General features: G+C 37.4%; 1 protein-coding gene across 2 annotated transcripts; it reads right to left on the bottom strand.

The window, feature by feature from the left end:
• Positions 1-1016: 1016 nt before the first annotated feature.
• LOC144535360 (phospholipid phosphatase 2-like) lies at positions 1017-17885 on the bottom strand. Of its 2 annotated transcripts, none has more exons than XM_078277783.1 (6): positions 17519-17885; positions 8173-8324; positions 7751-8013; positions 6877-6934; positions 3037-3213; positions 1017-2274 (listed from the first exon to the last, which is right to left on the bottom strand). In XM_078277783.1, exons 1-6 carry the CDS (start codon positions 17577-17579, stop codon positions 2125-2127), a joined length of 861 nt encoding a protein of 286 aa, XP_078133909.1. In that variant the 5' UTR covers positions 17580-17885; the 3' UTR covers positions 1017-2124. The 2 variants fall into 2 exon arrangements, with proteins under 2 accessions (XP_078133909.1, XP_078133908.1); XM_078277782.1 differs by lacking the exon at positions 17519-17885 and adding an exon at positions 12513-12584.
• Between the last annotated feature and the right edge of the window lie 255 nt (positions 17886-18140).

Genomic DNA, 18140 nt, shown 5'->3' with positions numbered 1-18140 from the left:
GTCACAGTGTAATTAAAAAAAAAACAAAGCATCCCCCAAATTCCCTCTGGATTAGTAACCTCTCACTCTGTGAGTCAGCACCTAACCATCTTGTCAGGTTTAACGAGTGCATTAAAAGTTTGGCTTCAAAGCTGCGCTAATCAATATTTTTATATGAATGGATCAAATGAGTGTATAATGTGAAAGGTGTCGCTCATAGTGACGAACCCACAGAAAATTACCACCTGTCACTGTCATTTCCCCTCAGTTCTTCACAGCATTTTAGTGTCTTTCAGCACATTTTGGTTTATCTCTCATCCACCTTGCTATCAGCAGCAACAACAACAACAAAAAAGTGACTATACGCTATCTGCTCAGCACCAAACAGCAGACTGACAAATTTAGCTGAAAATATTGGCCGTAGCCCCCAGAGGCTAAATCGTTGCCACACCGATAGCCGTAGGGTTAAAAGATTGAACTGCAACCAAGATATGCACTAAGCAGGACATATTACAGTTGACAAATGAACCTGTCCGTTCTCTCTGGTGGACAAATTATTAAACAGCGACATTGTTTCTCTAATCAATCTTGACCTGGCTGATTTATCAGTGGGTCTAGCAAGTTGTGTGGATAATTCAAAGTAACCGGGAAAAATGTGTATTCTTTCATTGACGTGAGCGCCATAAATTAAATTCACCTCCAAAGTTTTGGGGTTGGGGGCGAATATCACAAAACCTGGTTTAAAACAACCAAAACTATTTACATGACTAGACGGTAGCAGTGGGACGTGGGAAAATATTTAAAGCTTTTTAAAGCAGATCTTAGCGTGATTCTGCAATAAAAAGCCCCCTATAGTGAAGATCCTACTGATGACGAGAGAAAAATAAAATATTCATAGCACTCTGATCTTGCAAGTGTGGGAACACCTCTGATGTGGCCTAACAGCCTCATTCCTTTTGCTGTGAGGAATAAGCAGCCATCAGCAGCAGGTCCAGACATGAACCCTGCGTTTCAACAAGAACAAAGCAGAGAATAGCTCAATGAAAGAAAAGAAAAGTATCTTGTTTCACCACAAAAAGACTCCTTTTACATTTCTTTTTTTCTTGCTGTCGAAGTAAGAACTTGTAGATGACATGCTGGCTAATATTTATGGAGAAAACTACACTAAACAACCAACAGGCTGAAGGAAAGAAATGATTACATTATGTGCAGTTTCACAATTGGTTACACATGTTAGTGTCATGTAGAGAAATTGATTCCACAAGCACTTGAGGTTCAAGAAAACTGAAAAAAAACGATGTTTATGGAATGGTTATGCTGTCTTTTTTTCAATCATTTAAGTAAGGTTTGTCTATATAAACGGAAGGAAAACATCCAGGACAATGTTGGCAGCTCACAAAATTGCTCTGTAACGTCACAGTAAAGTAGTGGTAAAAGCATTCTTAAAAAGCTACACAAGTTATTAGATACAGTAGTAATAAACAAAATAAAAATGTTAGCACTATACAAAATCATGTATATAGTCCATCATTACACATGCATATCTTCTAAAGACAGTTCAATATAGATGTCTGCATAGAAAAATGACAAAAGTGGCAGGGACAGGCAGATATAATCTAGCTCCAGTGTAAAATGTGTGTTCTCTGATTGCAGTAAGTAAGCAACAAAGTAGAAAAACATTCATCCTCCAAGGTTTTGTCACTCCATTCATGGACAGAAAAATCTTTGCTAAAGACATCTGTAGATTTCAAAAACACAGCCAGTTTTTGCTTCACTTTTCGGTGTGTTACTCACAGCCTAAATTCTCCCCCACAAATCTCAACACAGCACAGAATTAAGACAAACACTCATCATAAAATCGATATCATTGCACACTTTCGAACAAAACAACACGCTACACGTGCACACAAAAACACAATCGCACATATTTTCGCAGCACACGCACCCTAACTAAAAAGACACACAGACGGTTGAGCTTCTGTTCCAACAGGGAAGTCGTCGCCGAGCGTAGCAGGTCTAGTCTGGATTATTAGGTAGTGGTTACTGCATTCATTGTGTTTTTTCACATCACATGTTCTTTGGTAATGGAGCTGATGTTAGTGAGCTTATAGGCCCAGGTTAGTAAGAGTAGCTGCTGGAAAGAGCTCATACAGGTCCAGAGTAATTGTAGTGGTTTCCGTGCTGCGAGTCAGGAGGCTGTGGGCTTGGTTTGCGTTCAAGGTGTTCGATCTCTGCCGTGTCTGTGTGTGTGCAGCGAGGGGGGCGCTGCTTGAAGAAGTCGGACACGTATCGGACCTTAAAGAACAGAAGAAGAGTAAACGTCAGTGTTTTTAAAGTAAAAATGATGTGCTGGTAGTTATGCTACTTACTGCATTGATCAACAGCTATTTCATATAGAAAAGCTACTTATTTTATTTTTGAATGTTATCTGTTGCAGGTTAGGGTTAGCTTTTTAGATGTGTTGCTCTGAAATGATGCACAATCAAAAAAAGAAAACAGGCGTTTCTATGTTTCAGGTCACTTTGTACACATTTCTAAATTCTTAAATTAGACTGCAGCATCTGCATCCTTCAAAGTCTGCATTTCATTACCAATTATCTATTGCATGCAAACACATTTTTAAGGCAATCTTTCTCAAATCATAAAGTCAGGAAATATTATGTGAGCACATTAAATTGACTATTTACATCCAGCTAGTCACTGGTAACTACATCACATGAATTATACCTCAGAGAATAGGAGCAGAATGTGAATAATAAAATTAAGTATAAACTCCACATTTGTCTTTGTTAGTAGCCTGGATGGTAATCACAAGACGATTGATAGAAGATAATGGATATGTTTACCATAAACGTGTGTGGTAAACTCATACTGGTAACTTATGTAACATGGAACTGACAAATACCAGTTTCCCACTGGTGTGGGGAAACTGCCTGCTGGTAAACTAGAATGTTTTGGACTTCACGAGTAGACAAAAACAGTCTTGAGATAACACGATTTTGAGTTTTCTAAACCTTATGTACGTATGTATGCTACTATAATCATTGTCGTACTCACAGTGAGCACAGCGGTAAGAGCTCCCTGCAGCAGCCCCACCAGTACGTCACTCCAGTGATGTTTGTAGTCAGACACACGGGTGTATCCTACATACAGAGAAAACGCCACCAGGAAGAACTGGATGGTCGGTCGAACCAGGCGCGTCCACTTCCCCTGCATTCGGGCCTGGACGTAGAGCTGCACACACAAAAACATTTATGTTTAAAATCAGCTAATATGCAAATTTAAAATTTGTAAATTCTGGTCCCATGTGAACAGGTTTTTCGGTCTATGTCATGTAATTTATGTTTTTAATGAGCTTCTTCCCATTGGAAATCATTTAATTCTACATAAAGAAGGGTCAGTTTTAGTACGTGTTTGTACCAAACAATAAGGACCCAACTAAGTTTGTTTTTTATATTTAGTCAATTGAAAAACTACAAACAAACTGTTTTACTAAGAATAAGAGCCTCATAAAACTACTTAATTCACAAAAATGAATCTTGTATTTGGTTGACAACTTTTTTTTTTATGACATACTATACTACAACTTTTTTTGATGACATATTATACTATGACTATTTGGAGTTTTTTTGATGACATACTATACTACGACCTTTTACATGACATACTATACTACTTTTATTATATTTTATGACATATACTATAACTTTTAATTACTTTTTTGTGATATATGGTATTGAAATTAATGGAAAGGGTCTTAAGAAGTATTAAATTTAACTTTACGATCCCTGCATATACCATGAAAATGTGTTCTTTTTTGAGGGGAATAATAAACTAGAAAATGCATGTGTGTGGAGGAAGGTGAAGTAATGAGAATAGTTGGAAAAGTATAGTATGTCGAAAAAAGTAATAAAAAAGTCATAGTATAGTACAGGGGTCTAATGTTTTTTTAGGCCAAGGACCCCTAACCTGAAAGAGAGACAGAGCAGGAACTCCCTACCACATATTGTATAAAATTGAGTTGCATATTACACTGGGCCTACAATAACATGTAGGCCTAAAGCCTATACACATAGCTTATGATGGTGCCCTACAATACTAAGCTATTAAAACAATAATTATTTACATATTCATATATAATCACGTCTTATTATCAAACACATCAGTGAATCCATAAGCTTAACTGATGGCCACCTTTGCTAATAATATGTTGGATTCATGTTAATATTTTCAGACATATTTTAATTTGGGGGGGAAAAAACTTTGAAAAAAGTATTAAACAATAATATTGAGGTCCCCTGCAATGAGTCTGAGGACCCCTTAGGGGTCGCGGACCCCGTGTTAAAAATCACTGATATAGTATATTGAAAAAGTGATAAAGTTATAGTATAGTTAGTCGAAAAAGTCATAGTATAATATGTCGAAAAAACGTGATTAGCAGGTCATAGCATACTATGTCGAAAAAGTCATAGTATAGCATGTTGAAAAAAGTCATTAAAAACTCATTGTGGTATGTCGAAAAAAGTGATAAAAAAGTCATAGTATAGCATGTCGAATAAAGTGATGAAAAAGTAATAGCTTAATAACTACCTGACCTGACAGAAGAGTTCATGATTTCGGCATATTTGTCTCTTTCACTTAGTGTATTGGACCTCAAAACCTACTGAAACATAGGATTTGAACATCGAACCTTTCATCTTCCAATCATTTTCTTACCACTCTAAGCTACCTGACCTGACAGAAGAGTTCATGATTTCGGCATATTCGTCTCTTTCACTTAGTCTGTTGGCCTCAAAACTTCCTGAAACAAGTAATATTTAAACACTCAACCTTCGGTGTTCCAATCATAATCTTATCGCCCTAAGCTAACTGACCTGGCCAACAGTTTCTTTTCGTTAAAAAATCATAGCATTGTATGTCAAAAAAAGTGATTAAAAAAGTCATCGTATAGTATGTCGAAAAATGTGATAAAAATAAGTCATAGATAGCATGTAAAAAAAAAGTCATAGTATAGCATGTCGAAAAAAGTGATAAAGAACACATAGAATAGTATGTTGAAAAAAGTCATAGTATAGTATGTCGGAAAAAGTGATAAAAAGTCATAGTATAGCATGTTGAAAAAAGTGATAAAGAACTCATAGAATAGTATGTTGAAAAAAGTCATAGTATAGTATGTCAGAAAAAGTGATAAAAAGTCATAGTATAGCATGTTGAAAAAGTCATAGTATAGCATGTCGAAAAAAGTGATAAAAAAAAAGTCATTATAGCAAGTTGAAAAAAAGTGGGAATAGAGTGATAGTATAGTATGTCGAACAGTGCATTTATCTCTACAAATCAACAGCTTGGGTTAGAGACAAGACAGGAACACAACGTTCCTCTTCATCTATTTATATTCTATGTCTTGAAACTAATTGCACTTTACAGGATTTGAACAACCCAACCTTCTGTGTTCCAATCATTCTCTTATCTCCCTAAGCTAACTGACCTAACCTGCACATTTGTGTTTTCGGCATATTTGTCTCTTTCACTTAGTGTATTGGACCTCAAAACCTACTGAAACATAGGATTTGAACATCGCACCTTTCATCTTCCAATCATTTTCTTACCACTCTAAGCTATCTGACAGAAGAGTTTATGATTTCAGCATATTCGTCTCTTTCACTTAGTCTGTGGGCCTCAAAACTTCCTGAAACAAGTAATATTTAAACACTCAACCTTCGGTGTTCCAATCATAATCTTATCGCCCTAAGCTAACTGACCTGGCCAACAGTTTCTTTTCGTTAAAAAGTCGTAGCCTCGCATGTCGAAAAAAAGTGATGAAAAGTCATACTATAGTATGTCAAAAAAAGTGATAAAAAAGTAATTGTATAGCAAGTCGAAAAAAGTGGGATAAGAGTCATAGTATAGTATGTCGAAAAGTGCATTTATCGCTACAAAACAAGAGGTTGGGATAGAGACTGCGAGGAACACAACATTCCTCTTCATCTATTTGTATTCTTCATTCCTGTAAAGTACGTCTTAAAACTAATGGCAACTTATAGGATTAAACAGCCAACCTTCAGTCTCCCAATCATTCCCTTATCTCCCTAACCTAATTGACCGGACACACAAGTTCACGTTTTCGGCATATTTGTCTCTTTCACTTGGTATATTGGACCTCAAAACTTCCCTAAAACATGTAAGATCTGAACACTCAACCTTCTATCTTCCAATCCTAATCTTATCACCCTAAGCTATCTGACTTGACACAAAGCTTATTGTATGTTTTTGTAAAAATTATAAAAAGATCATAGTATGTCAAAAAAAAAAAAAATCATAATATAGTATGTCGAAAAAAGTGATAAAAAGTCAGTCTTATCACCCTAAGCTATCTGACCTGACACAAAGCTTATGTTTTCGTAAAAAAGTCATAGTATAGCATGTTGAAAAAAGTGATAAAAGTTGTATTATAAAAAAATGTTTGATTTTGAATTTTTTTCAAAAAAGTTGAAAAAAAGTAAAATTATAGTATGTTGAATAAAGTCATACAAAAGTCATAGTATAGTAAGACATAAAAAATGTCATAGTTTAGTATTTCGAAAAAAGTGAAAAAAAAAAAAAAGTCATAGTATGTCAAAAAAAAATCATAGTATATAGCATGTCGAAAAAAGTGTAGTTTGTCAAAAAGAAAAAAATTATTAAAAAAAAGTGATTAAAAAAAGTAATTGCTGGTGCTAGTCAAAGAAAGTCTGGAAGAACATGCAAACTCCACACAAAAAGTCAGAGTCACGCATTACACACCCATTATAAAACGCAGAAAAAAGTCGTCCGTCTTGAGTCACTTGTGGGTGTCTTTGTTAAACAGACATTTCACAGCTACAGAAAGTCGCAAGCAAACGACGACGATGACACACTCACCGACAGAAAGAGCATGCAGTACATCCCAAAGGACGAGTGGCCGGAGTAAAACGACAACCTGAGGAGCAACACAGCAAGAAAATACAATTCATGCACAAACATTTAACAGTTTGTTCCAGTGAGTTTTTTTATAAATAAAAATCCAAATTGAGCCATACTGACAAAATGAAACACCATGTTTAATGCTGAACAATTAGTAATTGAAAATTTGAGGCTGCTTGTGTTTTGTGGATATTATATCCAAATGGCTTGACGTTAACTGTTGATCTTGCTCAGCTGGATCAGTGAGAATAAGTTCAGATAATTGATCCAGTAAATAAACACAAACTATTTTATGATTCATAAATGGGGTTATCTACTCTCATATTTAAATATTATAAGTGTGGAACCAATAAACAGGAAGAACATGCAAAACCATATATATATATATATATATATTCCTTATTTAAGTAATTTGTCCATCAAAAAGGCATGATGTTTCCTGGTTCCAGCTCCTCAAATTTGAGAATTTTCTGCTTTCATGCGATTTATATAATTGCACATTTTATATTTTGGGGGTTTGTCAGACAAAAGAAACAATTTCAAGACATCACCTTGCGCTCAGGGTACTTATAGAAATGTGGTTCCTAGCTTAAATATTTCAATATCTTGCACAGCTCATGTCTATATAATATTTTCTCACCCTGCCAAAAATATTATTTCTGGGTTGAAAGCAGTTCATTTGAATGACAAACTCATTTCAATTCAAATATGAGCCATCAGCTTGAACTCAAACTTGAATCCAAAAATATTAGTTTCTGCCTTCACCGTATCAAACTTTACTTCATAATAAACGGTTTATAACCGACAGTATGAGAGTGTTGCGTAATCCCACCTGGATTCAGTCACATTGCGATGGTAGCCGGTGCAGTTGATCTGCAGCATGTATCCGTTACAGCTGACCGGGGCGCACACGGCCAAGAAGTTTGGACGAGGACGACCTATAGTGAACTTGGCCAGGTCAGTCAGTGATTGGCTGACAGCTCCTCCAAACAGGAAGGTTCCCACCACCTTATAAAGAGCTGACAAGTACTGGTTGAACTGGGAGTTGGAGTGCAGGCGATTTGTGTGCACAAGGTAGGCCTCTCCCGTGGTGATCTGTGGATAGAAGAGACATAATGAAGAGTTTTCAAGTAATATGGGAAAACATACTTTTGGTAATGGTTTGTACTGAAACAAAGGTAGTTTTGTGTCAGATTTATGTATGTATGAATGTGACAACACTTCTCCTCAGACAGAGGAGATGTTGGGACTCACAATGACAATGGAGCAGGTGATGGTGACGGCAGCCATGACTCCATGGGAGATGGTGTCTTTCCTGTAAGGATAGCTGATGCTCTGGTCATCACAGTAGATTCCTCTTTGGTACGGTTTAAACATCAATGTCAGGATGGCTGAGGGCAGAGCCGCTGGAGAAAGAAGAGACGACTGTATTATGAGGACAAAATCCACTCTACTGATAAAGAAAGTATCAAATTAAAATAATACAAGAGTCAACCTGGTTGGGATGTAGGGGGTTGTGTGGCCTAAAAGGTTTGGGAACCGCTGGTACAGTACATAGTTGCAGAAGCTGTACATTGAAAATGGTCCTTCTAAAATATTATTTAGGTGATTAGGTGCAGCCTGGATTTAAAGTAAAATACTTTTTATTTGTATTTGAGTTGAGCTAATGCAACTTTTATAAGTGAACGCAGGCATTTAAACAGTGATACTGTAGTTTTTGGGAGCCAGGCTGTATTAAGTTAAGAGCTGCAGGTCCATCCTGAGAGCAGCTTCGACCCTTCAGCAGCAACACAATGAGGTGCAGCTCAGGAAACAGCTAAGAACACATTGATGGACTAATCTTTCAGCTTTGGCCCGACTCTGTCAAGTAAATGAATTTGTCATTGGTCGAGCTCGGTGGCAACAACTTCCCATCTACGGGCCGCAGTCACTCTTTACGCAGTGTCACTATGGAAACACACGGGACAGGACAGCCATGACCTTTGACATCAGAGCACTGTTTACACAACGAAGGGCATGGGAGCTGAGGATTCATCTGGGACACACACTCATAAACACACCCATGACAGATAAAAGGGGCTCTAAAAAGGTTGTTGTTGTTGTTTTTTTAAACTGCATGTATTTATAAGTTTGTAGTGACAAATAGTTTGTGTGTCCTTGTTAAATTTGGTTTAACAGTTTCTCTGCAAGTGCAAACAAAAGACTCAGGAGTTCGGAGTTGCACAGCAGCATCAGAAGCACATAAACCTGTCTCTTAAATCTGAGCAGTGACAATAGTCCAATCTACAGCGATGATGTCAGGAGCCTTCCAGGCTACAACTCTTAAATACTTTTCCTGTTTTCAAGAGCTCTGCACTGAACTCCGGAATGAGAGCGAGGAATGTTTGTTTTTGCAAGTGGGAGCTGTATTGTACATTATATTTACTGGGCCATGCCATAAGAGTGGCTGTCCACTACCATATTGTTTCCTTCCTCCAGGGTGTGTGACAGGCAGGACTAAATGAAACCAGATGAAGACACATAAACACAGAAAGAGAAAACATGTTCCAGACAGCTCATTTTGGGAAGGTCATTTTAACATGATGTCATGTGTACAAATGTGGCTGTCTCAAGATTGTGAATTAAGTCTGGGGTCATAAACACTGTGGTAGTCAGGTGTGAATTTTACAGTCCGTGTTCTCTCTTCGCTACTTCGTATTACAGACGGGAATATTAACTTAATTAACACTGCAAGTATGAATAATCAAAGGAAGAAGTTTGAATACAGATATATGGAAGGAGAGAGAGAGCTCAAAACTGGTAGCACACTCACAAAATAAAAAGTGAGGGCTTTCTTGCATTAAAAGGAAATACACCATTACCTCTTAAACTCTTGATTTGGTGCTGGGCAAGTAGTGTACAGTTATTGATTTTCTGTGAAAACAGCTGACTTCTATGGCTGAAAACAATGCCATGAGAGTAAGGTAACAGTGAACCAAAACAGTAAAGTTACAGGCCGGGCAGCTAAAAAAAAAATGAGCTAAAACTCCCTATATAGCTCCGTAAAGCAACACCTGCACAATCTAATGCAGTCTGCTTCAAAAAGCGGGCATATTAAATGGCGTTGTTACACCGATAAACATAACATTTTCAGCAGGTCAACCATGCTCTCAGCTTCTCTTTGAAGAGAGGCACAACCATTGTTTATTCTGTAGGGTGCAAGGATAACATTTAGATAAGAGGCTGCTGCTTGTTTGACAAGTCTCTGGTGGATACACACTGCCAGGATGGAGATGTGAGTGGACAGTGTTAGTCAATTCCCATTTGTATCAAACATGCTCCAACAGCCTCTGGGAGCCAAGCCCATGGAGATTTTCTATTATCTGAGTGGAATTGGCTGCTTTTTTATCTGCTCTATTATTACAGAAGGCTTGGTATGTTTTTATAGGCCTGTACTTGTGGGGCGGCCTCCCCTCCCGGGGGTTGGGGCAAGCTCGGGGGGGAGTAGAGGTTCATTCCCCAAATTTAGTGAGAAAGAGAATTTTTTTATGGAATATATTCTATATCAGTAACTAGTTTTTTCCCCCCCCCATACTGTGTATTAGTATGTTTTAATGTATTCATCAATGGTGTTCATGCTTTAGCAACACGTTTTCTGATAAGAACATATAATAGAGCTCACCATTCTGAGATGCATTGGTGGGAAATGACACATTTTTACTTAGTGATCTGGCCTTAAGGAACAGTTTTTTTTTATACTTTTGATAAATATATGTTTATTTGCTTTTGTGGCGAAAGCCAGATGAGAAGATGTATGCCACTCTTGTGTCTGTATGTTACTGTTGGAGCAGAAATCAGGATGTGGTTAGCCTAGCTTAGCATAAAGACTGCAGGCAGTGGAAAACATCTACACTAGCTCTGTCCAAAGGGAAAGATAACACCTCAATTGTCATCTCCTATACATGTGTATTGTTTGTTTAATCTATACTTAAACAAAAACAGCAGTTTGTGGTTTTGAAAGGGAGTCACATAGGAAATTATTTCAGTTTCTCTGCCCAGAACTTTGTGTTATCATTAAGTAGTTGTTTTCATTCTATTTACTGCATATGACTACACAATTTAGTTTAGTTACTTGTTGCTGTGCAGGTTGGAGATTTTACTTTAGTTTAAACATGAGATTTTAAACAATAAGAGTCTATAGTGACTTTGTGACAAAATGCATTATGTTTTAGAGAATATTCTCAACCTGTGCAGACTCTCTTTACTTATCTTCTTACCTACATCCTTCCTTCTAACAGAGTATTTTTTATTGTGTGGTATTGTTGGCATTGTACTTTTAAAACAGTAAAGCATTTGAGTACTACTAAAAAAACAAAAACGTTTTTGGTTGACTGTAACAGCATGTATCATCCTGAGTTTCTTTTCCCCGATGAACTTTTACAGCTGCAAACAAATGTAGAAATGAGTTCAAACCTCTTTTTCAAAAGAGGCACGCACACAGTTTCTGCTGAGTTTTGTCTTCAGTAACAAAACAGAGAGATTAAAAAAAAAAGGAAAAAGAGAAAGTATTGTTTTACGCTTTCACAATCTCTTCTGGCAAGAGCGCACCCCTGATTGCACTTTGATAAAATAAACATGATGGAATTTAGAATCAGACACAAGTACAACTTCCCCTTGACCTCTGACCCAGCAGGAAGGGGGAAATGTTCCTGTTATTCAGCAATAAAGATGAGTCATCTGAATAACTGAGAACATTCAGGAAACAGAAACAGGTAACCGTGTTGTAAGTGAGCATTAGTTTGAGGTTCGAATCTCAACAGACGACTGTGAAGATTTCTGCATCTGCAGTTTGTTAGCTAACGGGGATTCGCAACAAGTGTTCCACATCACACTGAGGTGCTCAGAAAACCATTTGTTTATTTTGGCTTTATCTTTGGTGCTCATTGCTGTGGGATTTCAGCACTGCATTTCCTAGTTTCAGTTTTTTTTGTCTGTTCCGTCTATAATGGCTATCATTGTTCTTTATTTTTGGGGGGGTTAATCTATTAAATCCAAAAAAAAACACTGCTGTTGGGAAGAAAGCACATCATTTCCTGTGAGGCCGGGGATTTTTTCTGGGAAAGTCCGATGTGACAATGGATGAAAAAACTGCTTTGCCAAGGAGGAGGTTCTATTTTTGATGTGTTTGTGGGCTTTTTAGTTAGCAGTAAATCTCATGGTTCAATGTGTTAAAAAACAGAGAAAGTGAAATTACCTTTCACTTTGTGGTTAATGCAGGTAGATTTCTAAACACCTTCTGCCATTAATGTACGTTTAAAAAGGACTGTGCGATTGTCTCCGGTGCCATTATGTTCAAGCAGTCTCTAATTTAAACAATCAATCCTGCAGAATCTCATATCTTACTAAGGTGTGCAAAGTTACAATGAAAAACGGACTTCGACCTTTAATCAAAGAAAACAGAAATATTTGTTCCTCTCTCACACGAAACCACCACAGTACTGAAAAGACCTTCTGAAACCACTGCACACAATACATTCAACTTCACATTTAACTATACAATAACTACATGCGTTTTACATCCCACAAAAATACACACACAGACACTTTCTCCTTACCATCTCTTTCAATTTCACACAGGAACGTCAGGGAGCAGAAGTCAACACTTCCCACTTCACTTGGACACATATATGGGGATCTTAAACATGTCAGCAACATGTTAAAATGGCACATGAAGGTTTGGTTTGGTTTGATAAACATATCAATATCACATAAAAGACATTTTAAGACACCTTGGACTCTGGGAACTTAGGCATTTTGCCTGTACTGTATATAGATGGAACAATTATTCTTTTAAATGACAAAATATTCATGAAGGTCCTATAAACTGTACTTCTATATTTTAGAACAACATTTACTAAACCATATTCCATGGTATGTTTACCCACCATCCAGCAGTAGATTAATATTAAAATCCAAACTTATAAACACAACAGGATTTAAAAACAACTCTGAAACTGTAGATTATAGTTAAAAAGTGTTAATTTGAAACAATATAAATAAAAAAGGGGCAACACACACACTGTTTCACATCACTTTCACAACACTTTTGAACCGTCTCACCCCACTTTGTCCTGCACCAACATCAAGATTTAGAAATACATCAAATGAAAGAAGCAAGTTGCTTTCAAAACACTTTGTTATTGTCAATGCATTATGTCATTTTATAATCTAGAAAATAAAATGGTTAAAATGTATATTAGGTGAACATAAATAAATAACGCTCAAAGAGGGGACAGTAAATGATCCATGTGTTACATTGTAGATTTTCTTACCGATTCAGGATATTACATTTAATCCGAGTTATGTATTTACATATGTGGAAGTGAGTCGTCAAAGCCCAATGACTGGTATATGCTTTTAAGATTGAAGAGGTTGCTGACCTGCACCTTCCATATTCCTGACTACAGCTCTACAATAGGAGTTTGGCTCATGACACCAAACCTAGGACACAAGGTTATTATGCATCCATTATATTATTACCATTATATTACCAGAGTCATGAATAGTAGTAAACTGAGTTTGAAACTATTATCCCAGTGACCTTGAGTGCAGCAACAGCTGGGCTCAATCTTGCAGACAGGCAGCTGGAAAGACAACAGCTCTTCAGTGTCTCATGATGTACAAACAGCATTCAAATTAAGACAAACAGCATTAAAACAGTGTCAAAGTTCAGACAGTTTTGGGAAGTTCAGCTTTGTGGGAACAGAATGTTTTCTAAAACAGAATAGTGATGGTTGCCAATACCACTCTCATCTCTGTCAGCTAAATATGAAACTACAGTCAGAGGAAAGTTAGCTTAGCCCAGCACAGATACTAGAAACACCTTATTTCTCTTTTGTTTAATACGGACAAAAAAACAAAGTGTTAAAACAACACTTATTGGGTCGGTTGTGTGCCGGTTTTTGTAAGAATTAAACAAAATATAGCATGTTCATTAGTGAGATTTAGAGGTGCTGATAGGAGGATTTTTTTCATCTTTAGACAGGTCTAGGTTAGCCATTTCCTCTCGTTTCCAGTCTTCATGTTAAGCTGAGCTAACCGGCTGCTGGCTTTAGCCTCACATTTATCACACAGACATGAGAGTTGTCTCCATCTCGTCATCTAACTCACACCAAAAGAGCAAATAAGCTAATTTCCCCAAATGTCAAACTATTCCTTTAAACAGGAAACATTAATGACAAGATCAGTATCACAAAAGCTCATTTATATACTGTTATTATTGCCTTTTAAAGTGTCAGAAATGTATATAACGTGGTGTCGAGACACACTGCATGTAAGACACAAAGAAAATATGGAGACTGGAGAAAAAGTGAAACAAAAGGATGAACAGAGCAGCCTGTTCTCATTGTAATCTTGATAATTTAAAAATGTAACTATAGCCTTAATTTCATTACTGATAGTGTAGCAACAGACATTCTGCTGGGTGGCATCTGCATGTGTCAAAGTGAGATCTGGATGTGCAGTAATGTGTGTACGCACTTGCAAATTTTGTTGTAACAAATAATGGCAGCACACACACACACACACACACACACACACACACACACACACACACACACACACACACACACACACACACACACACACACACACACACACACACAACGGTAAAACTTGTGAAAACACATTCCAGCAAAGCAGTAACATCTTCTGATAAAAATGACACTAGAGCTGGGAAATAAACCAAATTAATCTTATATCACAATACTAATAAATCATTTTTGTATTATTGTTAAATAGGTTTTTAAAAAGTATTTTCCAGGTCTGTAAAATACGAGATGGTTTCAGCTTCTCAAATGTTAAGATTTGGTACTGTTGTGTGTAAATCATAGTAAACTGAACATTTTTGGGGTTTGGACTGTTGATCGGACAAAAAAAAAATATAAAAATTGACTACTTAACTTTGGGCTCTGTGAATCAAAGATGTTGTTGTGTCAAACTAAACAGTCTAAATGCAAAGATATGCAATTTACTATAATATAAGACAAGGAAAAGCAGAAAACTATAATTGCAGAAGCTGAAATTATCAAATATTTAACTTTTTTGCTTGAACAATAAAAAAAATCAAAATTGTTATTTTCTTGCAATCGATCACTTTGTTGCAGATATAATTTGTCCATTACATTACAAAATATCTTTAAAAGTGTTTCCTTAAGCACAGATAGTGATCCCTACATTATATTCTTATGTGTACTCATATTGAGGTAGATATCGCTTTGAAAATACTATTTAAGTTAGTTTCATCTAGAAAAAAAGTTCTCATTTGAATTAACAGGAAATAATATACATTTGATACTTATCACCCTCCTCTAAGAGACTCATACAAAATGATTCACAAATCAAACTTTCACCTTTTTAAAGGCTGATGACTAACTTACCCCTATGACTTTCATAATTATGCTTGAAACAATTCGACTCGATTGTGAGGTGATAATTGAAGTTTAGTCAGCCAGAGAACCTGTCGACCGAGAAATCTTTAGTTGACAAGCCGTTAATCATCACATCTCTAATTTCACAACTGTATTCTATAATGTTGAACAATCACTTCATTTTAAGATTTTTTTTGTCCTCGCTAACTAGGAAAACTATGACTATTTTTTTTCTATACTGTAAATCAGCTAATCATTTCCAAAAGATTCTTACCTCACCTTTATGCCAGCCTTAGCCCCAGCAAGGCCAATCATTTATTTCATTGAGTACATCCCTAAAGCTTAAAAGGGATAGTTTGGATCTTTTGAAGTGGGCTTGTATTAGGGACTTATCCATAGTCAGTGTACAGTAGATGGCGGTCGGCACGTCCCCCAGTTTGGAGAAGCAGGCAGAAGTAGCAACACGGAAGCTAAGCAATGTAAAACGTATTTTAGAAACCTAAAGAACCTTTAACAGTTTAAGTGTATACTATATTTAGAACATTTTCACTGCTTTCCCTTGCCATCAGCAGCCCTTTCTGGCGGGGACTGATGCCATTATATCCATCAATGTTCTCTTCAAAGACTCCAGACTCCTTTAAAAAAAAAAGAAAACAGGCATTTTACCTCGTAGAACACAGGAGTTGCTGGTTTACCACTGCCTCGATCAGTTAGTCTGTGCTATTGTGTGACTTTGGTGTTTTAAAGGGTTAGTTGGGTTAGTTTGGATTCACAAAAGTCACACAATAACACAAACAAACTAACCCATTGAGGTAACAGTAGACCAACAACTCCTGTGTTCTGCAAGGCATTGCTAAGCTTCCGTGTCAGTTCTCCTACCTGCTTCTCCAAACTGGGGGTGTGCCAACCACCATCTACAGTAAGTTATACACTGACTTTGGATAAGCACATCATACAACCCCACTTCCAAAAATCCAAACTACCCCTTTAAAACTTTTTTTTCCCCCTTCTAAATGGACACAATTGTCTTTAGGTGTGCACACACATGAACATCTAACGTCATCTAATGTAAACATTTAAAGAAAAAAAGCTCAGTGGGAAAGGAACATTTTGGACACCTTCCTTCATTCATCATCTCAACTACAACCTCTGTCAGCTTCATGGTGTCAGAGATGGGAGCAGATGTAACACAAACAGCTGGAAGATGACAATTCCGTTAATGGCCTTTGTGTTGTCTCTGGAGTCCAGAAGCAAGTCGCAACAAGGCACACACACACACACACACACACACACACACACACACACACACACACACACACACACACACTTCAAAAACAGGATTTTAACTGTCACAGAGAAAGATTCATTGACAATGATCCCTGCTCTTCCTCCTAATGTTTAAAAAAGAAAGGGGCCCAGGGTGCAGTAAGAAAAAAGAAAAAATGTGCAGAAAAGGATTGGAGGATGCATTCACAGAGCTTGGAAATGATTAATCAAAGACACAAAAGAGACAGCTGAAGATGCACACACAGCCAAACTGCACTTTGTGGTTACTTCCACACAACTAAGACGACCTAATGGGTAGTGAAAACACAACAAATTCAGATTGTGAGTGCATCATTGGCTCAGCACTATGAAAGCCAGATAGTGAGTTTAGTGAGGTAAGATAGATGTGTCCTATCTCAACCCCAATGATTTCAGAGAAGTCAGTGAAGTGACAGCCAGAGACCAACAGCAGTATTTTACTCACTGTTGTGAAACACTCAGTTTGGCCTGTTTGAACAAGATAGAGACCACTGATGACTTGTAAAGTTCAATAGTACTGCAGAGTGTACAATCACTTCCAATTCATACTTCTATTTTGCATGTTTTTGCAACAGAAAATTGTGCAGGTTACCTTTTAAACAGGAATCAGTAACTTATTCTGAGCTTGCAGAAAGCCACGAAGCAACAAGTGGAGTGGCCTATCTGTAATAGATCTCTAAATCATGTGTGCGTTGGGCAATCCCGTGCGTCACGCCTGCAAACTTTACAATAAAAGTAGTTTTTTTATTATCGTTTGTCTTTTTTTCTAATTCAGCCGCACAGAAATCACACATTAACGCACACCAGATGAGCACTGTACAGTCTGAGACTAATCATATTTTCAGCCATATTGTCATTAGGAGGGGAGAACAAGGGTAGTCACTCACCAACAAAGACACAAAGAATATCCACTACGATCAGAATCAGCTTCTTTCTCTGCTCTGTCATGTTTCCTCCGATGCCGCGTCACTTAATACACAATAAATAATAAATCGCGTTTAAAAATGAGAAGCAGGGGGCAGAGTTGTAAACTAAGAAAGGCCTGGAGTGGAATGGGGAAAAAATACTATGAGAACAAGTCGACCTGCTCGTTCTTCCGGCTCCGCTCCTCTGTGTACCTGGCCGCCTGTAAACTGCGCTGTTTCAGGTGAGCAGCAGAGGAAGCGTCGCGCTGCGTCCTGTCTGTCCTGCCTTTTGACGCACAGGGGGCGCGTCTTTCCGCATAAACAGCGCACTAAAAACAGGTTCACAAAGGATTTCACTTCCCGTAATCCTCCCTGTGAATTGGAGGGAAAATCCCCACTTTCTCTCACTACTTCCTCTGCTGCTTCGTCTTCTGGATTTGGGCTATCAAATCCAAGCAGTGAAATAAAAGGGATGGCACAACCCATCTCTAACACCTCATATGTTATAATAGTATTTTAACAGCAGAGGCTTCACTAACATTTCCAGATTAAAGAGTTTGACTTCCACTGGGGCCAAAAAAGGATACTCACTTCTTCATTGATT

This window comes from Sander vitreus, chromosome 20 (genome assembly GCF_031162955.1).
Source record: "Sander vitreus isolate 19-12246 chromosome 20, sanVit1, whole genome shotgun sequence".
Classification (NCBI taxonomy): Eukaryota; Metazoa; Chordata; class Actinopteri; order Perciformes; family Percidae; genus Sander; species Sander vitreus.
Note: the sequence above shows the minus strand (reverse complement) of the source record. Positions and strands in the feature narration are given on the sequence as shown.

Bases quoted from the DNA above. Each gene is read 5' to 3' on its own strand.
- LOC144535360 (XM_078277782.1), bottom strand. From the start codon at position 12,582: ATGTGTCCAAGTGAAGTGGGAAGTGTTGACTTCTGCTCCCTGACGTTC. The intron at 8,325-12,512 runs GTAAGGAGAAAG...TTCTTTCTCCAG, and splicing joins GTGTGAAATTGAAAGAGATG to CGGCTCTGCCCTCAGCCATC. The intron at 8,014-8,172 runs GTGAGTCCCAAC...TTCTATCCACAG, and splicing joins TCACCTGCTCCATTGTCATT to ATCACCACGGGAGAGGCCTA.